This window comes from Monodelphis domestica, chromosome 7 (assembly GCF_027887165.1).
Source record: "Monodelphis domestica isolate mMonDom1 chromosome 7, mMonDom1.pri, whole genome shotgun sequence".
Classification (NCBI taxonomy): Eukaryota; Metazoa; Chordata; class Mammalia; order Didelphimorphia; family Didelphidae; genus Monodelphis; species Monodelphis domestica.
Genome location: NC_077233.1, coordinates 113,052,471 through 113,080,053, shown reverse-complemented (window position 1 = coordinate 113,080,053; position 27,583 = coordinate 113,052,471). Strand labels below are relative to the sequence as shown.

Here is a 27,583-nt window from a genome sequence, read left to right as displayed (position 1 = left end):
TGAAGAAACTAACTAAAATGTTCCTATTTTGTTCATCTTATGCTCCAAGAAGGTCAATAATAAAGAGAAATGTATGCTACTTTTGCCCAAGATGGCTGTGTAAACAGGAGGCTGACCATACATATTCCACATAAATATTCCAGCAGAACACTAATGATCAAGAAATCCAGTGAGTAACTATAGAAATTTATGTCTTTCATTCCTGAATTGCACAAAAATTCATCCAGAAGTTCATGAGTTTTCTGTACCCTGTGCAAACACAGGAAGAGTAGGTGTATGTATCCTGAAAGACTCTCTAGGGGCATCAAGAGTAACACCTCAAAACAAAGAGATACTCCATCTCCTGAGAATGTTATGGGAGGTGAACCTCAAAATCCATGAGGGTCAATAGTAGGTGCTGTCTAAAGCTGTCACATTGCTTAGAACAGGACATCATAGGCCCATGGGTTCTAAGGTCCCTGACGTTCTATGGAAGCTCTAGAAAGGGTCTGGATGATTTATAGCTCTGAATTTCAAAGATCTAGGGCAGCACTGGCAAAGGTTTTCAAGTTTGGGTGCCCAAACTACAACTTCAAGTTGTCTGTGAGCTCCCTGCATTATCCCAGAGAGTGGAGGGAAGAAGTGCTTACTTTGGGGGACTTTTCAGAGTGGCAGAGCATGCAAAACTATCTTCAGGTGTTGGGAAGAGGGAGATGGAACAGCTCCCCGAGTGTTGGCTCTGCACGAGTGCCATAGCTTCACCAAAGTTGATCGAGGGTGACCTAATCTTAAAAGGTGTAGGTTAGTGAAGAAACCCAGTGAATTCAAAACACGATAAAACAGAACTATTCTACCCATCGGTTCAGCAATGGGCAGAGGCCAGCAGTGGCATAATGTCACAATTTAGAAACTAAAGTTAGAGAGAGGAATAAATCAAAGAAAACATTAATCAGTATAAATAATTAATAGAAATATAAAGATGCTCCAAAAAAAAGGAATGAGTAACTTTATAAGAACTATATGTGGAAACCCCCACAAAAATGTTTTTGCATGAATATCTAGAAGCAACTTATCAAGAAAAGAAAAAAAAATCACTGGAGGAAGGCATTGGAAAGAGAGTAACAAGCTCAGATGAAAAAGTCATAAATTTTATGGTATTGGTACCTAAACCAGAAAGAGCTAAAATAGAGAAAGAAAACTATAGACCAATATCTTTACAGAGTATTGATAAAAAATTTTTTAAATAAAATACTAACAAGAAAATTACAATATTATATCACAAGGACACTTGTGACTATTTTTTAATCTTGTTTGTTTTTTTAACAAAACAAGAACTTTCTTATGTGGCACAGCAAACAGACAAAAGCACACACACACATATACACACTATATGACAATATAAACAGAGGTTTGTTCCCATCGATGATAGAAACTAACTGAGTGAGATGGAGAGAGATGTGTTGGAGGTAAAACTGAAGTTGGGATTTAGATAGCAAAATTATATTTTCAAGAATGGGCTTATTGAAAACAGATCATTGGTGCCAGATACAAGAAAAGGTACTACAATTCAGAACAGATATAGTAAAGTTCTCCAGATAACTTACTGATACTGGCATGTACATTATACCCCCAAAACTCAGGAAAACTGTAAGCAGGGAAATTCCTTTGCTCCCTTACATGACTCCTAACTCAAAACATCTGACCCTAAAAGGATTATCCTCCTGGATTCTTCTTCAGACTTGAGATGGACAGAGAGATATACCTCCAGGCTATGCCTTGATATCATCAAATTGTATCTCAGACATCCACCTGTTCTCCAAACTATGAGGGCCACCTCCTCTGCCTTCAGGCAAACCTCCCCCCACCCCTTGCTTCAGTGCTTACCACTCTAGAGTCACATCTATATATACATAGATACACTATGACAAAGTGGGTTTTATACTGGAAATTTAGGGATGGTTCAAATTAGGAAAACTATCAGCATGATTGACCATGTCAATAACAAAGCCAACAAGAAGCTATATTTTCCTCAGGAGATGCATAAAAAGCCTTTGCACAATACAATACCCATTCTTTATAAAAATATTAAAAACATTGGAATAAAAAGAGCTTTCTTTAAAGTGATAAAGGATATCTCTCTAAAACCATCATCAAGATTATCTATAATATGGATACCCTAGAATCCTTCCCACTAAGTTCAGGGATGAAGCAAGAATACCCATTATCCCTCCTATACTAGTACTATTACCTATATTAATAAGAGCAGAAAAAGATATTGAAGGAATTAGAATAGGAAATGAGGAAACAAAACAATCACTCTTTGTAAATGATATGATTTTGTTCATTGAGAACCCAATAGACAAAAAACTAATAGAAACAATTAACTTTAGCAAAGTTGCAGGCTTCAAAATAAACCCACATAAATAATCAGCATTTCCATTTACTAGCAATGAAGCTTAACAACAAGAGATAGAAAAGGAAATTCCATTTAAGATAACTGTGGAATATATAAAATATGTACAAGTATACTTACTAAAACAAACCCAGTAACAGTATGAACACAATTACAAAACATTCTTCATACAAAGCCAGACTTAAACAATTGGAAAATGTATTAATTATTCATGTATAGGCCACGCCAATATAATACAAATACCAATGCTAAAATAATTTACTTGCTCAATGCCATAAAAATCATATTTCCCAACAATTATTTCTTAGAAGTAGGAAAAATAACAAGTTAGGAGAGCATAAGGTCAAGAATATCAAGAGAATTAATAAAAAAAGAAGGAAAGAGGCCTACCTAAACTACATACACTATAAAGCAGTAATAATCAAGAAAATGTGGTATTGGCTAAGAAATAGAGTAGTGGATTAATGGAACAGGTTAGGAAATCTACAAAAAAAAATGAATATAGATTGTGTTTGATAAACCCAAAGATCTAAGTTCTTGAGGAATAACTCACTATCTGACAAAAACTGCTGGGAAATCTAGAAAACAATGGGTCAGAAGCTATGCATGGACCAACATCTCATACGATACCCCATGATAAAATCAAAATGGATACTTCATCTAGAAATAAAGGGGATACCATAAACAAATTTGGGGAACATGGAAAAATTTACCTGTCAAACTTATGGACGATAGAAGAATTTATGACCAAACAGGACAGAGAGAACATTACAAAAAGTGAAATGAATAATTTTGATTGTATTAGGTTAAAAAGTTTCTGTACAAAGAAAACCAATACAACCAAGATTAGAAGGGAAACAATAAGAACAATAAGTTGGGGGAAAATTTTATATAGCAAGTGTAATGGGATAAAGGGTTAATTTTTAAAGGGTTGGACTTGATTATTTAAGAGTTTGGTTGCCAGGGATTTAATTACTAAATCCCAAAAGAATTACTAAAGTCAGAATGGATTTTATAGTAGTTGATTTTACAATGAATAAGGAAGAGAGAAAGAGAGAGATGTTCTTGAGCCAGGCAGGAGTTCAGAGGTCCCTGCCAAGGGAAAGGAGTCTCAAGATGGTGGGTTTTTCCAGAGGTTGGTGCCTCCAGAAAGGCCAAGGGAAAGGGATTCAACCCTTTAACTCACCACATGGCAGTTCAGTCAGCAGGTCCTTCTGCCCCTCTTCACCAGCCTCAACTTGAAAGCATGAAGAATTCCTCCCATCTCCACTTCCAAAAATGAAGAACTGGGAGCAGCTGGGTAGCTCAGTGGATTGAGAGCCAGGCCTAGAGACGGGAGGTTCTAGGTTAAAATCTAGCCTCAGACACTTCCTGACTGTGTGACCTCGAGCAAGTCACTTGACCCCCATTGCCTAGCCCTTACCACTCTTCTGCCTTGGAGTCAATAAATAGTATTGACTCCAAGACGGAAGGTAAGAGTTTAAAAAAAAAAAAAGAAGAGTTCCCTCTCACAGGAAATTACAGCCCCTTTTAAAGACATTTTCTCTTGTGTCACTTCCTGTGCCTTCCCCTGATTCCACATCTGCAAATCATAGTTGATGCTCTTTTCTAGGAGTGCCCAGAAGGCAGTTAGTCTATTCTGATTCATTACCCATTATCACACACATGGGTCACAGACCTTCTATTTCATGATTAAGTGAGACTTTTGTACTTTAGATCTAAAAATGGACAAATCTCCATATTTAATTTTAAGTACTTATGGGGATTAAAACTAAAAATAGAAAAAGGTTACAATTTAATCTTCACAATCAGGGAAGAGCTAAGTACCTTCATTGTTACAATCTGGAGAGCCAAATCCAATCTTCACACACGTGTCTCTGACAAAGGCTTCATTTCGCAAATATATGGAGACCTGAGCTATACTTAAAAGACTACAAAGCATTCCTCAATTGGTAAATGATCAAATGACATGAATAGGCAGTTCTCAGAGAAAGAAATTAAAGCTATCATTAGTCATATAAAAAAATGATCTTAACCAAAATTAGAGAAATGCAAATTTAAGCAACTCTAAGAAAGCACCTCATACATATCAGAGTGACTAATATGACCAGAAAGGAAAATGATAAATGTTGGGGAAGATGTGGGAAAATTGGAAGACTAATGCAGTGTTGGTGACTCTTTGAAATAATATAGCCATTCTAGAGAGCAATTTGGAACTGTGCTCAAAACTATGCATACTTGTTGACTCAGTACACTATTGGATCTATATCTCAAACCCAAACATAAGGGAAAAGGACCTACTTGTAAAAAAATATTCTAGTAAAAAATATATTTTAGCTGCTCTTTTTGTAGTGTCAAAGAATTGGAAACTGAAAGACTATCCGTCAATTGGGAAATGACTGAACAAACAGTATATGTTTGTAATGGAAAACTGTTGCATTATAAAAATGATGAAAAGAATGAGTTCAGAAAAACCTGGAAATCTTTATATGAACTGATACAAACTGAAGTGAGCAAAACCAGGAAAACAGTTTTTATGGGAACAGAAATAATCTATGGTGATAAACTGTGAAGGACCAAAATTATCAACAAAACAAAGTTCCATCATAACCTCAAGGGGCTCATGATAAAAAAAAAATTAAAAAACAAACAGCAAACTGCTATCCACAGCTAAAGAAGGAACTGTTTCAATCTGATTGCAGATCAAGGCCCTTCACTTTATTTCCTTCATGAATGTTTTACGATATATGTGATATATGTCTTCATTCACAAAATGAGTATTATGGAAATATGTATTGCATGAAAACACTGATATAACCTATATCAGACTATTTATTGCCTCAGGGAGGTATGGGATGGGAGAAAGAGAGAGAATTTGAATCCAAAATATCAAAACTGTTGTCAAGAATCATTTCTATGTATAAACAAAAAAAATTCATTAAGAAAGTGGTAAAATTCATTAAAAAGGTGGCAAATTTTACTAGTGCTGGATTCCTGGCAAACCAGAATATACTGAAAGAAACCAATGATTTTTCAAGAAAGCAAAAAATATTAGAACAAAAGAAAAATGTTGAAAAAGTAGAAGAAAATGTAAGATATGTGATATAAAAACAGTTGACTTGTAAAACAAGGAGAGATAATTTTTAGCAGTCATATGATTTACTGGAAACTGTGATTTTAAAAAAGACTGGAAACTCAAGAAACCATTGATGAAAACTGCCTAGATTTATTAAAACTAGTGGGTAGGTGGAGAAAATAAAGCATAAACATACTGATCTACTCTTGAAAGGAACTTTGAAAGTAAAAGTCCCAATAATGTACAACTCAAATCCAGAGTTTCCACATCTAAGAAAAAAATGTACATAAGGCTCAAGAAACAGTTCATACTAAGGAAACACAATTAGAACCATGTGTCACTTGGTAGCTTCTATTAAAAACCAGAGGAGATTTTCCAAGTTAAAAAGCTAGTCTTGCAACCAAGACTAACTTACTTTGCAAAGCTGAGTATAGTTCTACAGGGAAAAAGTAGACTTCTCAATGGAAGAAATCTTTTTAAAGCATTTTTGAAGAAAAGACAAGAGCCGAGTAATTACTTTAAACTGAAGGCCAGATAATTATTTGTATAGTTATAGGAAAGAGATATATGATAGTTTACTATTACAAATCTATTAGAGAAGAAAAAATATCTCTTCAGAACCTTGATATCTTTAAAAGTTACTAAAAATGTTAAACAAAAAAAAAACAGAGGTCAATTGATTCAATTTTGAGGGTTTGAATGAAGTAAAGAGATGGGAATATTAAAGGAAGAATACACTTGGGTAAAAAGAAAGAGTTTTTTTACTTCATATTTTAAGTGTGTAAGAAAGAATTCTTGAACACAGATACAAACACATAAAATTTGTTGTGGAAATATATCAAACAATCAGGAAATAAGTGGGGATGGACCTGGCATGGGTTAGAACAGGATAATGCTAAAGAAGCTATGGTCACACACACACACACACACACACACACACACACACACACAAGAAAACCCAAAACTAAACAAAAATCCTCCCTGAACCTGAATGGCAGGGGAAAAAGGAAAAAAAAATTACCAAAATCTGACTAGTAGTGGATAGATGGGATGGTATTTTAGATTTTTTCTTAGCCAAATGATACATAAGCATAATGGAATATTTTTGTTCTGTGAGAAATAAGAAAAGGGATAATTTCAATGAATCCTACAAAGAAAGGGTTGATACTGTGGGCAATGAGCCAAACATGAACAATTTATAGAAGAATAAATACAAGTGGAACCAAGATGACAGGGAAGTAGGAAAGAGTACAGCAAGCTCCCTCCCAAAACTCCAAACACCTAGAAAATGCAACAGACTAAAGCCTGGTGGAGTTATTGAAGACAAAGGCAAATGTATGTCTTTTTTTTCCTAGCTTAAGTCAACATAGTAAGCCTGTGTAGAATACCAGAAAGGGTCCCAACTAACAGCTTTGTTGCTCCATGTCCAGCTCCAGGTTGAATATAGGAGGACCTCCTATGCCCAGAAGTGGTAATTTGGGGAAACAAGTAGTCATAGATTTTGTATTGTGTATTTGAGGAAAAAATTTAGAAACACCCAGTAGTTTTGTGGCTCTGAAACTGGAGTAGAATGAAGTTTCAGTTCTAGCTTTTTAATCTTATCTCAGGTCTATTGAGGAATAATCAGGAAAGGAATTACTGACCAAAGCAAAGCCTCTATTTCTCTCTCTGTGTAACAGTAGAGCTCTCCAGCTGTCTAATAGTAGCTGAGACTAGAGTCATTGTATAATGGCCTGTTCCCATTTTAAGAACTCACAAAGCTTATAGGCACTACAACCTGAGCTATGATTGAGATCCTAGAATAACACAATGTAATATTCTAAGGAAGCAACAATATAACTAACCTATTCTTTTGCTCCAAAATAGTGCAAAGCTTAACATAAAGTCTCAAGACAGGAAGTAAGACTGGAAGACCAAGCAAACAAAAAAGAATCCCATCATGAAAGGCTATTATAGTAACAGGGGTGTTCAAGACATTTATAATTACTTTGAAATGTCTACAAGCAAAGCCTCAAATAAAAACACAATATGGGTCAAAATTCAAAAATTCCTGTAAGAAATTAATTAAGAGTTAAAAAATAGAACTAATGATGTTTTATAAATGAAATGAGATCACCCTAGACAATATAAAATACTTAGGAATCTATTTGCCAAGACAAACACAGGAACTATATGAACACAATTATAAAACTCTCCATACAATTAAAACTAGATCTAAACAACTGGAAAAACATCGACTGCTCATGGGTAGGATGAGCTAACATAATAAAAATGAAAATCCTACCGAAATTAATTTACTTATTTAGTGCCATACCCATTGAACTACCAAAAAACTTTTAACTGAATTAGAAAAACCCTTAACAAAGTTCATTTGAAAGAACAAAAGATCCAGGATATCCAGGGAAATCATGAAAAAAAAATGCGGAGGAAGGTGTCCTTGCAGTCCCAGATCTCAAACTATACTATAAAGCAGTGGTCCTCAAAACAATATGGTACTGGCTAAAAGACAGGAAGGAGGATCAGTGGAATAGTGACTTCAGCAAGACAGTCTATGATAAGCCCAAAGATCCCAGCTTTTGGGACCAAAATGCATTATTTGATAAAAAGTGCTGGGTAAATTGGAAGATAGTATAGGAGAGATTGGGTTTGGATCAACATCTCACACCCTACACCAAGATAAACTCAGAATGGATGAATGACTTGAATATAAAGAAGGAAACTATAAGAAAATTAGGTAAACACAAAATAGTATACATGTCAGATCTTTGGGAAAGGAAAGATTTTAAAACCAAGGAAGAGTTAGAAAAAAAAAATCACAAAATATAAAATAAATAATTTTGATTATACCAAATTAAAAGGGTTTTGTACAAACAAAACCAATGCAACCAGAATTAGAAGAGAAGCAACAAATTGGGAAACAATCTTCATAACAAAAACCTCTGACAGAGGTCTAATCACTCAAATTTAAAAAGAACTAAATTGTACAAAAAAATCAAGCCATTTCCCAATTGATAAATGGGCAAGGGACTTGAATAGGCAATTTTCAGTTAAAGAAATCAAGACTATTAATAAGCACATGAAAAAGTGTTCTAAGCCTCTTATAATCAGAGAGATGCAAATCAAAACAACTCTGAAGTATCACCTCACACCTAGCAGATTGGCCAACAAGACAGCAACAGAAAGTAATGAATGCTAGAGGGGATGTGGCAAAGTTGGGACATTAATGCATTGCTGGTGGAGTTGTGAAATGATCCAACCATTCTGGAGGGCAATTTCGAATTATTATGCCCAAAGGGTACTAAAAGATTGTCTGCCCTTCAATCTAGCCATAGCACTACTGGGTTTGTACCCCAAAGAGATAATAAAGAAAAAGACTTGTAAGGAAAAAGACTTGTACAAGAATATTCATAGCTGCGCTCTTTGTGGTGGCAAACAATTGGAAAATATGGGGATGTCTTTCAATTGGGGAATGGCTGAACAAATTGTGGTATATGTTGGTGATGGAATACTATTGTGCTCAAAGGAATAATAAAGTGGAGGAATTCCATGTGAACTGGAACAACTGGAAGTGATGCAGAGCGAAAGGAGCAGAACCAGGAGAATAGTGTAACTGATAACACTGTGGTACAATAGAATGTAATGGACTTCTTCATTAGAGGCAATGCAGTAATCCAGAACAACCTGGAGGGATACATGAGAAAGAACACTATCCACATTCAGAGGAAAAACTGTGGGAATAGAAACATAGAAGAAAAACAACTGCGTGAGGGGATGTGTCAAGGGGATATGATTGGGGATATAGACACTAAAGGAACATCCTAGTGCAAACATCAACGACATGGAAATAGGTTCTGATCAAGGTTACATGTAATAACCGTGGAATTGTGCGTAGGCTATGAGAAGAGTGTGGGGAGGGGAGGGAGGGAAAGAATATGATTCTTGTAACCAAGGAATAATGTTCTAAATTGACTAAATAAAATTTTTAAAAAGTTGAGTTAAAAAACTAATAAATGAAATGAGAGTGCTAAAGGAAAAAGTAGAAAAGAAATGAGAATTGAAAAACAATTAACAGGCATGAGGTACAAAACTGATCCATCAGTCAATTCCTTGAAAATTATAATGGAAAAAATAGAATCTAATGACTGACTCCCTGAGATAACAGGAAATATTAAAACAAAGTCCAAAGACTAAAAAAAAATAGAAGAAAATGAAGGTTATGGCAAAAGCAACCAATCTGGAAATCAATTTGAGGAGAAAAAAATTAAGGATCACTGGATTACCAGAAAGCTATGGCTCCTACACCCTAAAACAAAATAAAACAAGCCTTGACATATTTTAAGAAATCTTAAAAGAAAACTAACAATACCTCTTAGATGCAAAGGACCCAGTAGATATAGACTCTCTAATCATTTCCTTTTAACAAAATATAATTACCTTCCCTATCCCTTTTGATCAGGTTTATTTTTGCATTGGCTTTATCAGATATCATGATTACCACTCCTGCCTTCTTTCTATCAGTTGAAGCCCAGAAGGTCTTACTCCATCCTTTAATTCTGACCTTGTGGGTGTCAACCCGCCTCATGTGTGTTTCTTGAAGACAACATATGGTAGGGTTTTGGATTCTAATCCATTCTGCTATTCGTCTACGTTTTATGGGTGAGTTCATCCCATTCATGTTCAAAGTTATGATTGTCATTTGTGGACTCCCTGGCATTTTGATAGCCTTCCCTAATTCTAACCTTTTCTTCTTCAGCTCTACCTTTTAGTCCAGTGATTTACTTTGAATCAGTCCCCCTTGTCCCCTCCCTTGATGTTTCCCTTTTTAGTCCCTCCCTTTTTGTTCCCTCCCCCTCCCCCCTCTCTTTCCCTCCCTTTTTGTTCTCCCTCCCCCCCTTCCCCCCTTGGTTTTCCCTTCTCCCTACCCTTGTTGGGTAAGATAGAATTCAAGATCCCAATGGATCTGGATGTTTTTCCCTCTCAGAGTTGATTTCCCTGAGATTAAGGTTTAAGTAAAAAAAAACCCTCTCTTCCTCTCCTTCTTATAGGAGTTTTCTTCCCCTCCCCTTCCCATGTGAATCTTTGTGTGAGAAAGATTATTCTATTTGGTCTTTCTTTACCCCCTATTTATACATTACATTTCCCCCACATATTAGTATACATAGATTGATATAAATGTAGTCCTTATAGAAGAGAGTTTGAGTAAAAGAAGAAGATAACATTTTTCCCCTTTCCTTAATATTTACCTTTTCAGGTATTCCTTGCTCTTTGATTTTCGGTATCAAACTTTCCACAGAGCTCTGGTCTTTTCTTTGCAAAAAGTTGGAAATCTTCTATTTTGTTGAATGCCCATACTTTCCCTTGGAAGTATATAGTCAGTTTTGCTGGGTAGTTGATTCTTGGTTGGAGACCCAGCTCTCTTGCCTTTCTGAAGATCATGTTCCATGCCTTACGATCATTCAGAGTAGAACTTGCAAGGTCTTGGGTGACCCTGATTGGCATTCCTTTATATCTAAATTGTCTTTTTCTGGCTTCCTGTAGGATTTTTTCTTTTGTTTGATAGCTTTGGAATTTGGCAATTACATTCCTGGGAGTTGTCTTTTGGGGGTTTAGTGTAGAAGGTGTTCTGTGAGCTCTGTCAGTGGCTGTATTGCCCCCTTGTTCTAGAATCTCTGGGCAATTTTCTTTGATTATATCTTGTATCACCATGTCCAGTTTGGTGTTTATTTCTGGCTTTTCTGGGAGTCCAATTATTCTTAAATTATCTCTTCTCCCTCTATTTTCCAGATCTGTCACCTTGTTGGTGAGATATTTTATGTTCTCTTCTAATTTCTTGGTATTTTGGCTTTGCTTTATTAATTCTTGCTCTTTTACACGATCGTTGTCTTCCAGCTGCCTGATTCTGGCCTTTAAAGCCTGGTTTTCCTTTTCAGTTTCATCACACCGGTTTTGTAGATGCGTGAATTTCTTTTGCATTATTTCCAACTTTTCCTCCCAGAAGGCTTCCATCTTTTTGGTCATTTCTGATTCAAATTCTTCATGGGTTTGTGGTGAGTTTCCATTTCCTTTGGAAGATTTTGGAGCATTTTCTTATATATATTCTATCTCCTCTGTATTTTGTATTTTGGCTCCATAGAATGTGTCCAAAGTCACCCCTTTCTTCTTATTTTTCTTGGTATTTTGGGGCTTCTGTGCTTCTGTGGAGTTTGCCATCTCTGAATGTGGAGGATTAGCTTTTCTTATCTCTGTCTGGTGTTCAGAGGCTTTAGTCCTGGGCAGATTGTCGGTTCTATGAGGTTTCCCTGGGTTAAATTGAGTATGCCTCACTGGAACTGGAGTGGAAGGGTCGGACCAGGGGGCCACACTGTCCCCCAGCTCTCTGGGTTGGGTTGCTTTCCGGAAGTTGCCTTCAGAATAGCTGGCCATGAGGCTGTTTCGTAGGCCTGTGGGGGGATGGGCTGAGGCTTCCCGGAGCTCCGAGGGCAGTGACTTTCACTGAGACTTGGATAGCAGGATCCAGCCCGTGAGGCTGTCTTGCCCGCCCTGAGGGTTGCTGTTGTTTCAAACGACCCTGCTCTCTGCAGGGGGAGCTCCGAGGGCAGTGACTTTCACTGAGACTTGGATAGCAGGATCCAGCCCATGAGGCTGTCTTGCCCGCCCTGAGGGTTGCTGTTGTTTTGAGACCCTGCTCTCTGCAGGGGGAGCTCCGAGGGCAGTGACTTTCACTGGGACTCAGATAGAAGGCCCTGAGGGTTGCTGTTGTTTCAGACAACCCTGCTCTCTGATCAGGGCGGGGCTGCGGCTTCCCGGAGCCTTGGACTCTGAGCTCCTACACCTTAGGTCCAAGTGATCTCGGATTCTGGCTTTTGAGGGGAGCCGTACCTTTTGATCCGGGTCCAGGTCCAGGAGGAGGGTTCCCAGGGTCTGTGCTGTTGATCGTTTTGAATTTCGGCGCCTTAGGAGCTTATAGTTTGAGATCGGTGGGGAAGGGTTTTCCGGAGATCTGAACTTTAGCTTTCTCTAAGCCACCATCTTGACCTCTCTAATCATTTCCTAAAAAGAAAATAAACCCAAAATAAAAACTCTCAGGAACGTTATAGATAGACTCCAGAGCTTCCAGGATAAAGAAAAAAAAATGTAGGCAGCAGGAATGAAATCAAGTACTGAGGAGTTAGCCAGAATCAGACTCAAACAAGATTTTAAGCGGAAGCCTAATGCTTATAATGTCCCCATCTTGTCTGCCAGTGTCAGAATAAGGGAAAGTAGAAAATAACATTGTATACTTTCTCCATTACTTCAGATTTCTTCATAGAGTTCAACTTACTTTAGTCTGTAATTTTGAGATTTTCTTAATTTATTGTGATTTGAAAATTCTCACACCTTCTGTGTTTGTCTCCTCTAATAAGCACTTATTAAATGAATAGGTTTTTACATTTCACCTATCTTTAGATCTGATACAGTTGACATTTTAAAAAGTATACAGAGTACCATTCACATTTGATATCTACAAATGTAACTATCTAGAGAGGGGACATAATATATTAACCTGAGCATACTTTGATCAATTTTGAGCACAGAGAAGGATTGAGTCATACTTTCATAGAGACAGATCTGACATAGTTCCCCTAACATACAGATTTACCCATAGAATAATCTAGGGGTATTATACTGTAAACCTTAAAATTTCTCAGACTTATGAATGTTGGATTTCCCCATTGGGGAATCTTCTACTTAAAAAAATTCCCTAGCAGATAGTAAGAATTCTACTTGAATGTGAAAACTCCTTGCCTTGGGAATATCCCTACTCCACCCTACTTAAGACTGCTTTAGGACAGAAACTCCTTGCTGAACAATGAAAGTGCTTTGACCCATGCTTATGGAAAGGACAGGGAGTTCTTTGAGTCATGCCTGTTTTTAAATTGATACAATGGGATGCTAGGTACCCATATAGGTGGGGCAACTTGTAAACTACTTAAACCTAAAAAGGTGATAACTTATTCAGAGGTTTTTTCTTAATGAAATATGTCGACACAGCAGCATTTTTTTCTGACTTACTAAAGAGATTAAAACTATTCAGCTGTGAATTCAAAATGGGCGGTCCTTTAGAAACACCTACAGTGATTGGTAGATGTAAGGACTTAGGGGAGATGACAGAGGAAATTTTTGCCCTTAAAAATAAGAGCTTGGATCTCATTCAGGATTCTCGATTTCTGATTCTCATTCTGGAGGATCTCATTCTGAGAGACTCATTTCCTTGAGGACTGATGCTTGAGGGCTCTTTTCTTGGAGATGGATCTCTTTGAGGAGAAGTGCTCTTGGAGGAAATATCATTCTGAAGGAGAGCTCCTTGAGGAGCTCCTCTGAGGGGCTCTGTCCCTCTGGGGTAGGAGCTCTGGAGGCTCTTGAGAGAGGCCCTTTGAAACAATCTCTGGCTGGAAGACTCTGAGGAAGGATGGTGGTCTGGTGTCACTAGTATCCTTCTTTAGTCAGACCTTGTGGTGAGTGTTAAAAAACTGACTGATTTCTCTTTTAAGACTCAGGTCTAGGCCATATTGGCTTGAGGACCTTCATACTTATTCCTTTCTTATTCTCTCTCTCTTTCTTTGATTACTCATTGTATTGTTAATTAAAATCTCTATAAAACCCAATTGACTTGGGTATTTGAATAATTGAGATTATTTCCCTGGCGACCACCTTATATTTTATTTTAAAACCCAAGACACTGTAGTGCAACATATTTCTGCAGTAAAATTTACTCACCCTCTCTTATATCTATCACAATTTATATCTTCCACTATTTTAATCACTACAGTTTAAGACCTCAACCATTTTAAATCTCACAATACCCAGCTAAGAAATAACAGTAACTGAAAGAAACCAAACAGCCATCATGAGCTTTATTATCTTTCTGTGTTTTTTGTCTTCCCACATTTCCATATTCATTTTTTTCAAAGTGGAATTTAAATATTAGCAAGAACATGTCAGTATTCATACTCTGTAGGCCATATAGAAAATTTTGATTGTTAAATATATGCTTTTATTACTTTTATATATGTAAGGTAATTAGAAGACACAGGTTGCTATCATTCTGATAGAAACTTAGCTCACATGATTTGAGAATGTTAACTGTATGTTAAATCATAGATTTTTTCCAGTGATAGGCAGATATGAGATTGTAGTAATGGAATTTATTATATTTTTCAGTGGTAAGTATGATACATTATTTTTCTTTAAGTATTTATTTTAAATTATTTCCTATACATTATACTCAAATACTAATGAGCAAGAATATCCCAATTAAAGTTAGTTTAGATCAGTCAATCAAGAAGCATTTATTAATCACCAATTATGTGTCAGGTATTAGGCATACAAAGACAAGTAATCAAACAATTCCTGTTCTCAACAAATTTACTTTCTAATGTATAACAATTACATATATGAGAATACAAAGAATATAAAAAGAATAATACAAAGTAGTTCAGTACAAGGTTTTGTAGCAGAGGTTTCAAATACACCTCTGCAATATAAATCAAATACCTCCCTTGAATGTGGTCTGAACCAGATTAAAAAATACCTGGGAAATATTTAAGAAAACTACATAAAATGCAACAAAATATAAATTATGTCAACACATGGTTTTGTAAGTCAATATGTGCCCATAAGGATCTTTACACGTGGTTTAGTAGTCCCCATTTCTCTGTGAGTTTGACCCTGCTGAAAAAGAAGGTTATTCTGTCTGATACACCTTGCCCTATCAACTGTACCTCTTAATTTCCCTGAGTTTCTTTAAGACTTATCTTAAATTATCTGTGCAGAGTCTTCCCTTTTAAATTTTCCTTCTTTCTTTTATATTTTGTAAATATTTTGTAATTTGTGCATTTTTTACTCTATTAGAATGTAAGCTCTTTGAAGTTAGGGGCTATTTTGCCTTTCTTTGCATCTCTTGCTCTTAGTACAGAGCCTGGCATATAATTTCTTAATAAATTCTTGTTGACTGACTGGAAGAGTTGAAGTATCAGGGCAACTATTTAGAAATGATGCTTATCTTTCTAGTGATACACCCAACTTTGTTGATTGATGACTTAAAAAAAAAACAGTTGGTTTAGTAGAGTAAAATCCTACCTTCAAAGTTCTAGTTGTTTTACTCTCTAATCTAATTGTATATGTAGCAATGAGACTAAACATAAAAACATAGATCTGATCATCATACCTGGAGTATCCTCAGCTTGGCATTTAATAATATTCTTCACATAACTTATACTTATGTTTATTGTCTTATTTTTAGTTTTCTACTTCATATGGACTTTTCCTGGCAAACTGGCATTCTGGCCAAGACCTTTGCACAAGTCTTCCCCTTCTTTTTTAATCCTTAACCTGAGAAGTTCAAGTGTCCTTTTCCTGATTTTTTTGGTTCCCATTTTGTCCCTAGTTCTCTCTTTTCCTTAAAAATCACTTTATGTGCCCTTGGTATTATTTCCATGTGAATAATGGCATGCCAAAATAGAATTAGATTTTTAAGGACAAGAAACATTTCATTTATGTTTCGTATTTCCAGCATATGTAACATTACATTTATTAGGCACTAAATAATGTTTGTTGATAAGTGCCTGACACATAGTTGGTGATTAATAAATAGTTGAGTAATTAAACATTGTCTCCTATGTTTATGTGAAAATCACATAAAATTCCTTAAAAGATATAACATCAACAATAACTATTTCAGTAGCCCTCTGATTGTTATTATCAAATAAGACATAAAATAGGAAAATATGTTGACCAGAAAGTTTTGATTGTTGTAGAGGATGATCAGTGCAGTATCCAAACAGAAAAAGGATTTTGCATTCCGCCTAGGATTTTAAGAAATTCCAGTTTTCAGATAACAGTTTGTCAGTTGTAGGCCTCAGATTTATTTGGAGCATCTTAAAGAAGGTGTATTATTATTCAAAAGAATTTGGCCTTATGATCTACACAGAAAGCACCAAGTGATTAAAACTTCTCCCTGAAGCGAAGGTCTATCTTTTTAATACCAGTATTCTAGTTTTGTTATATCTTTGTTAGTCTGGGAATACCTTAGAATCTGAAGATTTAAAGTTCTTTTTTAATCACTTGTGAATAAGATACACTGAAAGAGTATCCCTAAGTGGCTTTAAGGTGAACAGTAGAGACTTTTTTGTATAATTAGAAAAGATTGTATTTTTGTCATGGGAAAATAGCAAGGGGTATCTGATGGGCAACCTTTGTGCCTTGTTGGCATATATCCTATGGCAAAAGATCTTGGAAATGTCTGTCATATTGTGTAGGTCCTGTGTGAAGGACTGATGGAAATGCAATGTTTAAGTTATCTTTTCCTTTGCTGTTTTATTAAAGTACCATTTTAACAAAAGTATTGAATTATACATGTAGTTTAGAAACTTGACTTTTGATAAAAAGCTTCCCCCCCCACCCAATAATGATAAATGTGATGTTGCAGAATTAACAATAGACTTCATTCAGATCCCATCTCTTTGGCTTGTTGATTCTCTGGCCTTACCTCTAGAAACCTTAGTTTTCTCATTTGTTAAATGGGAATAATGGCACTAACCTCTGCCTCCCTCACAGGGTTGGTTTTAGGATCAAATAAAGTAATGTAAAATGATTCATTAATATGCTCTATTAATCTACTCTATTCTTCCTCAATTTACAAACAAATAAACCAAAGCATTTAAGAAATACTAGCAAGTAGCTCACTTTAGTTCATATCCTTTTTTTGTGTGTTTATACACATTGGTTGTTATTACTGAAATGGCCAGAAGTCAAGTTTATGAAAGAAGATTAAGAGGAAAAAAGAGAATTAATTATTAACTGGATCATCAGCTCCTAAATTAAAAGAATGATCTATTTTGCCATCTATTACACAGGACATTTTGGACACTTAAAGCCAACTTTTCTCTATTTTCATAGCATCCTACACACTGGTTCTGAGACTGCCAAAATAGTTGATTTTGTTCTTTGACCCATACCTCTGCCATCTTATGCTATAAGTATCCCCAGGTCAGCTCCTGTAGCTTCACTCTAGTTTTAACCTTTTCCTCTGCCTCTTAGAACACAGTATGGAAGAGAGTGGCAGCATTCAAGTCTCCAGTACAACCTAACCCCTCAGTCTAATTTATTCAAATTCCTTCATTTACCCATGAATATGTCAGATCTTTCCATTCCTTTCCTACCTCCTCATGTAAATCTCATTACATTAACTGTGTTTTAGAAAAGGTTTTTAGGCACTTTATGAAAATATTAAATCTAGTTATAGGGGGTAGGAAGGGAGAGAAATAAAGCAGTATAGTTAATGATGGGTAGAACTCAAATGGGGGGCATAAAACTCTGGCTTTTTAGGAGCTGTAAAAGAAAGTGGGCTCTGATAACATTTATTTTATCTCTTTTATTAGTTGAAAAGTTTACCTGCAGGTAATTAGTTTCACTCATCATCACCCAGAGAAACTCTAGCTTTGGGTAGAGCTATGACTCTGTTTTTAGCATCTGTGGATATGGCAGTAGTGGTTCTTTGTACTGTCTTAGAATACCAACCAGGAAGCTTTCATTTACCATCAAACTCAGCCACAGGTCTTGTTATGGTACCCTAAACTCAGGTAACTATTCTTAGGACCAATAGTGGCTTTATAAATAAAATTTATAATTCTTGTAACCTAGTTCAACTGCTAAAATTGAATTGTGATAAAATGTTTTCCATAAATTTATATTTAAAATTTCCAATGATATGCATAAGTAAGATAACATTCAATTGCCAATAATATTTTAAACTGAAATTTGCCTAGAAAGTACAATACAGAGCTCAAAAACTATTTTTATTGCTATTACACATAGAATCTAATTTTGCTGTCCTTTGGTACAAATTGTCAGGGTTTACAATCCATGCTTTTTAATATTATTAACAACATATATTTTCTCAAATGAAAATAATTTATCTTTAATATAGTAGAATTTATAATGTCTTTTCTTAAAGATCTTAAAGTAGTGGGGGCAGCTGGGTAGCTCAGTGGATTGAGAGCCAGGCCCAGAGGTGAGAGGTCCTAGGTTCAAATCTGGCCTCAGACACTTCCTGACTGTGTGACCCTGGGCAAGTCACTTAACCCCCATTGCCTAGCCTTTACCACTCTTCTGCTTTGGAGTCAATACATAGTATTGATTCCAAGATGGAAGGTAGGGGTTTAAAAAAAAGATCTTGAGTAGATCCCTATTTTATACTGATAAAATCTTTAAAAACTTAAGTGTGTTCTCCAAAGCCTTTTTTAATCTCAGTTAGTCAATTAAGTACTGTCTTCTATGTACTGTAAACCTTAAAATTTCCCAGACCCTACTTTATAAGATTGCATTAAGACCATTCCCCATTTGGGCAGTGAACTCTACTTAAAGCAGGAATGTGAGAATTCTACTTTACCTACTTGGGTCTGCCTTAGGGGAAGATAAAGTTGTAAACTCTTTTCTGAACAATGAAAAGTACTTAAACCCATACTTTTCTTAAGCTAAGTACCTATAAAGGTCAAGCAACTTGTGAATTTACAAGGAACAAAGAACTGGAAAACTTACTCAGAGCTTTCCTGGTGTGAATTACTCAAAAATCCACACCTTCTTAGGTGTGGACTAAGAATGAGCAGTCCTTTAGAAACATCTACAGTGATTGTTAGATGTAGGGACTTGGGGGAGGTGACATGGGAGATTTTGCCCTTAAAGGTGAGAGCTCAGGGAAGAGCTGGGAAGTCATTCTGAAACATTCAGATTGGAGAGACTCATTCTGAGGAGACTGATTCTGAAACATTCAGATGGAGGAGGGAGCTGGTGAAAGCAGCTGAGATGCTGCTGGCCTGGTGTCATTAGAAATCCTTACTTAGACAGATCTTATGGTGAGTTATAAAAAACTGACTGATTTCTCTTTTAAGACTCAGGTCTAGGCCATATTGGCTTGAGGCCCTTCATACTTATTCCTTTCTTACTCTCTCTTTCTTTGATTACTCATTGTATTGTTAATTAAAATCTCTATAAAACCCAATTGACTTGGGTATTAGAATAATTGGGAATATTTCCCTGGTTACCATCTTATATTTGATTTTAAACCCAAGACACTGTAGTGCAACATATTTCTGTGGTCAAATTTACTCACCCTCTCTTATATCTGTCACAATTTATATCTTCCACTATTTTAATCACTACAGTTTAAGACCTCAACCATTTTAAATCTCACAGTACTAAGGGCTGGGGATATAAAAAGGAAAACAACAACCCCTGCCCCCAAGGAGAGCATAGTCTAAGGGAGGCAACAACAAGCAAACAAATGTAGACAAGTTATATATAGGATAAATAAGAAATAATCAACAGAGGGAAGGCACCGGAATTTAAAGGGTTTGAGAAAGGCTTCCTGTATAGGAGGAGATTGTATTTGAAACTTAAAGGAAGCCCAGGAAACCAGGAGATAGAGTGTTCCAAGCATAAAGAACAGTCATAGAAAATGGCCAGAGCCATATGTTTGGATATCTTATTTGTAGAACAGCAAGGAGGCTGATGCTACTGGAATGAAGAATTGATGGTGGGGAATAAAGTATAAGAAGACTGGAAAGGCAGGAGGAAGCCAGGTTATGAAGGACTTTGAATGGCAATAGAGCATTTTGTGTTTGATTTTGGAGGTATGAGTGTCGGGGATGACATAGTTGGACCTGCACTTTAGGGTGATCACTGCTGGCACAGGATGGGCTAGAGTGGGAAAAAAACTTGCAGCAATGCGCCTCACCAGTCAGCTTTTGTAACAGTCCAGGCCTGGGGGAATAGGGCCTGCACTCGATTGGTGATGGTGTTGGGGAAGAGAAGAGGGCATAATTGAGAGATGTTACACACAGGACCTTGATAGACCAAGGTGACAGATTGGTTAAGGTGGGTAAGAGATATGGAAGACTCAAGTCTGAGCCTGAGGTCTGGGAGGAGGGAAGCTGTCCAGCCTGATATTCCACTGTGCTCCAAGTAAGTACTTTTTACTCTGGCTTACTGGTGCTTTCCACTGTCCCCTAAATCGACTTTGTACACTGATCCTTCTGGAATTCTCTCCCATCTTCTTCTATGTCCCTATGGAGGTTTTCTATGGTCTTTATAGGCTTAATATAAACCTACTGGTCTTATTAAAAGCACTTCTCTCTAAAGTGGTCTTAATAATAGCATTCATTATCTTTTGACTAATAATCTTGCTTTGAATTTTGAAGTATCTTGAACTGCTGCATAACTTTTATCAGCTTATATTTCATCTTCCTAATGAAACTGGACATTTTTTTAGAGTAGGATTTATGTTTTAAATATATTGTTTATCACGTAAAACCTAGTGGAATTGCTTGTCGGCTATGGGAGGGGAGGAAGAGGAGGGAAAAAACATGAATCATGTAACCATGGAAAAAGATTCTAAATTAATTAAATTTTCTAAATTAAAAATATTGTTTATGTGATACCTCATAGAAATAATGAATATTTTAAATTTGTTTTTAATTTAATGTAATTAAATATTAATTTATTTTTATACAGGTTTATAATGAATTACAAATTAATTTTGAAGCAAAGAAAGCAACTGAATCTCAGCTCAGGAAATATATTATTTGTCTTAAGGATCAGTTAGTTGAAAAGGACCACGATATCATGCACCTGACTGAAAAAATTAATGAACTCGAAAAAATTTCACACTTCATATCTTATGCTCCTTTCCCAAGTTGTATGGAACAGGTGAGAGCCAGTTTTACAAAATCTATTTCAAACTGATTTTGATTATTTCTCACTTTTTATTAGAATTAAAAAATCTAAATACTTGCATAAAGTAGAAACTAGATTAGGAAATGAAAGGTAGTTTCCTTATATTTCTAAAAGTATTTAACAAAATTATTACATAAATGCTAAATTCATCCAATGTAGTTCTTGGTAGCATATGCTGTTCATCAATTCATCATAGTTACCATCAGTGCAAAGTAGGTAAATAGTTTGTGTCTGATTTAATAATATTCTTACTTAATGAAATATGCAACACCAGGTAGTCAAATGTTTTTCAAAAGTTGAGTTCCTTAACTTTGTGTTAAGCTTTTTTTTTTTTCTGGTTCTATATGATTTTTCAAATTCTTACCAACTAAGAATTTTTCCAATTTATCTGAAAGAGGGATATTTTTTCTCCCTCAGAGTATATTCCCATTCGGAAATATTAATGATATGTGGTCAAGAATAATAAATAGATGGAAAACTACAGCTAAATGATTCTCAAAAGTCAAATACCTATCTTTAGACCTACACTGCTTAATAGTTCTCCTTTAAGGAATTGAGTATTACTTAAATGTTTTCTTAACTTAATAAGTTTTTATTGATGTCTTTTTAATATTCCTCATATTCCTTCATATTCCTCTCCTACAATTCCATGAGGGAAATTTTATATAACAAAGGAATGCTTTTAGACACAAAAAAAGAAAATGAGGAAAAATGATCATGTGATCAATACATTGAATAAGTCTGAAAATAGATACAATTTACCACATACTTTCCAAAGGTGTGAAGTAAGAATTATTTCTTTCCTTTGACTAGTTATTTATTGGTGAATGAATTTTAGTCATATATGTGTGTATTTGTGCATATATTTTTCTATTGGTCTGTCAATCTAAAGTAGATAATTCTTGTTATTTATCCTTTATTATTTGAGAGATGAAGATAGTACTTGTCTCAGAAAAAGGTAGACTGTTGTAAGATTTAGTCTATTATGTGGTTGGCCTATTTTTCTACTTCTTTATTGAATTTTGCTTATATATTTTTTTCATTAATAGTTGTAGGTATGCAGTTTTTTTTACCTTAGATTGCATCTTGAGCTCCTTTACTCAATTACAAAATATTTTGGTGTCTTTCACAATTTGTTGTGTGTCATTGGAATCACCAAATTTAACTACTATGTGAATTGAAGTTTTTTTTTGGGGGGGGGGTGAGAGGGAAGTAATTTTTTTTAAATTTAAAAGTTTTCCGTGGTTCATGATTCCTCCAGCCCCGCTCTTTCCTCCCCACCTCCTGAAGCTGACAAGCAGTTCCACTGAGTTATACATGTATCATTGTTCAAAACCTATTTCCATGTTATTCATATTTGCAGTAGAGTGATCCTTTGACATCAAAAGCCTGATCATATCCATATTGAACTACGTGATCAATCTTTTTTTTTGCGTTTCTGTTGCCACAGTTCTTTCTCTGGATAAGGATAGTGTTCTTTCTCATAAATTCATCTAGATTGTCCTGGGTCATTGCATTGCTGCTAGCAGAAAAGTCTTATTATATAATTGATTGTACCACAGTGTATCAGTCTCTGTCTACAATGTTCTCCTGGTTTTGCTCCTTTCACTCTGCATCAATTCCTGGAGGTCATTCCAGTTCACATGGAATTCCTCCAGTTCATTATTCCTTTGAGCGCAATAGTATTCCATCACCAACAAATACCACAATTTCTTCAGCCATTCCCCAATCAAAGAGCACCCCCTCATTTTCCAATTTTTTGTCACCACAAAGAATGCAGCTATAAATATTTTTGTGCAAGTCTTTTTCCTTATTATGGGATTAATTGTTTTGATTGACACTTTGCTCTGTTCAAGAGTTTTCAGTTTTCTTGTAGTATTTCATACATTACAATATTATTTTTCCAAACTGTCATGTTATTATGGGAGATTAGTAATCCTTAAAATGTCTCTATACAGTCTGTCTTCTAGATCAAAATATTTTGTTTTTATGGAGATAACATTTTCTTTTAATGTTTTTGTTTTTTGCTTCTTTACTAGATTGTTCTTTATTTCTTCTTCATCCTATTAATTTAAGTATGGATTTTTAATTGTCCTTTTAATATTTTCAGGTCATATAGATACAGATACTGAAATGCATTTATATCAACAATCAAACAACAAATTTTCCAAGTTTGTAATTTTTCTAAGTAACAATTTCTATATGGGTTTCTTTAAATATCATAGAACTTTGTAGTTGCCTCTATTATTTTTGCTAATGGCAAGACTTAATGGTTTAGATGATCTCAAATGGTATATAAAATTCACTTATATTTTAAACATGTTTGTTATATTGTTCAACAATGAATTTATCTAGTAATATGGGAATTTTAACCATTTCATAGGAAGCCACAATATAATCATTAGTTTGAAAGTGAAAAAGATGTTTAGCATCATCTCATATAAAAATGCAAAGAAGAGACCTTAACTGTGTGTTATCTTTCCTTTATAACCTTTCTTTAGAATTATAGTATAAGCTAATTTCAGGGATCAATTAATATCTTTAAAGAAGATTGAGATAAAAATCAATGCAAAAGACATAAGTGGAAGAAAACGGGAACCAAATATTTATATTGTTTATTTTTTTGTTTTCAAAGAGGATCAATGACATCATGGGTTGATACCTTTTTATGAATTTTAGTTTTTTCCACATTACATTTCGATACAATTTTCAATAATTGTTTTCTGATATTTGTGATCCGTGTTATCTCCCTCCCTCCCTCCCAACCACCCCCACTCCCCAAGATGGTAAGTAATATGATAGAGATTGTACATGTGTTTTTGTACAATACATAGTTCATCATATTATGAAAGAAGACTCATGTCATTTACACTTCTCTAGTGTAAATTCATGGAGGAAATAAAATGAAGAATGGCACGCATCAATCTGCATTCAGACTCTTTTCCTTCTATAATGCTAGAGATCCTTTTTTTGTCATTAGTCTCTCAGAGTTTTTCTGAATCCTTGCATGGATGATAATAATTAAGTCATTTGCAGTTAATCATTATACTTTATTTCTGTTGCTATGTTCTTTTGGTTCTGCTCATTTCATTTTGCAACACTTAATAGAAGTCTTTCCAAGATTGTTTGTAATTGTCTTGCTCGTCGTATGGAACAATAGTATTCTACCACAATCATATACCAGAACTTATTCAGCCATTTCCTAATTAATAGATATCCCTTCAGGTTCTAGTTCTATGCCACCAAAAGAAAGAGTTGCTTTACATATTTTTGTATTAGTGAGTTCTTTTCCTCTATCTTTGATCTCTTTGGTCTATAGATCTAGTGGTATTGTATATAGTAGTGGTATTGTTGGGTAAAAGGGTATGAACAATTTGATGGCCCTTTGAACATAGCTCCAAATTGCTCTCCAGAATAGTTGAATCAGTTCAGAGGTCCATCCAGTATTAGTGTCTGACATATCCCACATCCTTTTCAGTGTTTATCATCATCTTTTTTTAATCAGTAGCTAGTCAGATAGGTGAAAGGTGGTACTTATAGTTGTTTTAATTTGCATTCCTCTAATTAATAGTGATTTGGAGCATTTTTCAGATGACTAAAGATAGTATAAATTTCTTCATCTGAGGATTTCCTGTTCATATCCTTTGGCTATTTGTCAATTTGGGGAATGCTTTGTATTCTTCTAAATTTGACTCAGTTTTCTACATATTTGAGATATGAGGTCTTTGAGAGAGACACTTGCCATAAAAATATTTTCCTAGTTTGTTGTTTCCCTTCCAATTTTGGTTGCATTGCTTTTGTTTGTGTAAAAATTTCAATTTAATATAGTCAGTTATCTATTTTATATCATGGAATTATCTCCATGTCTTGTCTGGACATAAATTCTTTCCTTAGCCATAGATCTGATAGGTAAACTATTTTATGCTCCTCTTTTTTGTTTATGTTTTCACCCATTATTTCCATATCATGTATCTCTTTTTACTTTGCCTTGGTATGTAGGGTGATGTCTTGACTTGTGTGTGAATTAGATTTAAGTGAGGCAGAGCTGCAGTCATCAGCTTCACTCTTAATTCCCATGGTAAAACAATAAAGTCATCAAAGTCTAGTGGCAAGGTAAATGTCAGGATGACTGTGATGTCGAAGATGCCTAACCAAGCTCTAAGCACTCCATTGTGCCTGCTTTAGTATGTGCTTATCCACCCATTCTGCCAGGGAAATCCTTAAATTCTAGGGCTAGTCATCCCTCTAATTAACTTATGAAGTTGAGACTTTTTGATCACCTTCAACCTGTTTTAATTTGTCTTTTGAAATGGTTTTACCAGTATGTGGCTGCTGTGCATGCTACAGCTTCTTGGCATCATAGATGAGAGTTGGACAATAGGTAGACAACAAACATAGATGATGAGCCCGTTAAAGGCTTAAGCTCTCACACCAGAGGTGCTTATCCTTCCTGCACACCCTATATAACCCAACTTTTATAACTTTAAAGATGAATGGATTAAAAAAGGAAAAAGTAGAAAAATAGGAAAACAAAATCAACTACCTGCATATATGTATATATATGTACATATATATATATATATATCAATGAACCAATACAAAACATTTATTAAATACCTACCATGTGCCAGACTCTGTGCTAAATGCTGGGGATACAAAAAGAGAAAAAAGACAATCCCTTCCTTCAGGAAGCTTACAATCTAATGGAGGTGACAAAAGGCAAACAAATATATCCAAAGCAAGCAGATGCAGGATAAATAGGAATTAACTAAAAGTGGGAAGGCACTAGAATTAAGATGAGTTGGGGAATCCTTCCTTTAAAAGATGTTAAATTAGTTGGAACATGATCTTGAGCTTAATATTAAAGATCATGTCACAAAAAATAAAATCAGAAGAAAACTGGAGTAAGAAATGTAGAAATTGGATAATCATTGTAAAATTACCAATGATTTTGCTTTTGATACTCTTATATTCAGAATGAATTTCTGCATATAAAGTTACTTATGTCAAAAGGTCAGTGATGAAAATTATAAGAAGGCTTTTGGAGAGGTCCTTCTATGCCATGTGATTTATTAAATAAATTCCAAATATAATTAATTGATGCATTTTTGCCCAATATATTGGCTAGTATTTGGATTGTTCCTTCTGGGACAATCAAATAACTCCTTTGTACTATCTTTTCATCCTATCAGTTTAATAATAACTGCTTGGCTTTTGTTTCATTTTATGGTATTTTATTTACTAGGATATAGATTGCTGACCTTTTATAAACTTTCTGTAGAAATTTTTGATCCATATATTCTCTTCTTTACTAATTGATCTCTGTCTAGTTGAGAACAGATTCCTTACCTCTTTTCCTTTTATTTTGGATTTATCCCTTTCTTCCTGTTCACATATAAACAAATTCCTCATCTTTTTTCAACTTTCTGGGCTTCTTTCTGTTTTTTTTTTCCTAGTCTTCTGCTAACTGGCTCTATGCCTTCTATATCTGACCTCCTGACATCTTTCCAGTGAACTCTTCTGATTTTTACAGTCTCTAGCAGCCTCTCTGACTTATTCACTCTGTACCAGACTCCTGTGCTTTTCTCCTTACAACCTTCTATGGGTAAATTTTTCTTACTGATTTCCTTGACATACTTTGATCACTGACTCAATTTATTTTTGTAATCATTGTGTTCTGTTTACAGTTCACTTTAGTCATACAAAGTGTAAAGCAAAGTCTTTATTAATTTGAGTCTCATGATATTGCATTTTGGATAGCTTTCTAATGTTGAGCTTCTTTGCATTCCATGGCTAGCCTTCTGATAACAGATTCAGTTTGTTGCTGGGTTTTGTGTGTGTGTGTGTGTGTGTTTCCAGATTGTTAGGTACTGTTTGAGCTTGTATAGGGGTTGGTCAATGAACATCTCATTTTGTTAGTGGCATAGGGAACTCTTGGTTAAGGCTGCTTCCTCTAACAATGCAAGGAGTACCCTGTAGCCTTTCAGACTTTTCTGCAATTATAGTTTGACAGAGTTGCCTAGAAGACTGAGTGTGACTTTCCCAGGATCACCTAGCTAGTATTTATTAAAGACTTAACTTAAACTTAGGGTTTTCCTGGTTTTGAGACTAGTTCTCTATTAATAAATAGAATAATGAATATTATGTTGCATCTCATAAAGCATTATACTGGGACTTTAGTTGAGGCATTCTACTGTGAACTGTGAAACCCCAAACAAAATGGTTCTCAGGCCTCTGTGTTTACTTATTTTAGCGAATGTAAAATGCTAGACAAAGGAGCAGTGTTGAAAAAAACAAACAACAAAAGACATCTAAAGTATTGATTGAACTGTTGTTATTCTTTA

General features: G+C 35.2%; 1 protein-coding gene across 1 annotated transcript in view; it reads left to right on the top strand.

The window, feature by feature from the left end:
* CNTLN (centlein) overlaps positions 1-27,583 on the top strand; it is a 512,321-nt gene that overhangs the window by 211,153 nt on the left and 273,585 nt on the right. The window contains exon 9 of the mRNA XM_016424268.2: positions 21,018-21,212. Coding sequence (XP_016279754.2) covers positions 21,018-21,212 — 195 coding nt within the window. The remainder of the gene's footprint in view (positions 1-21,017; positions 21,213-27,583) is intronic.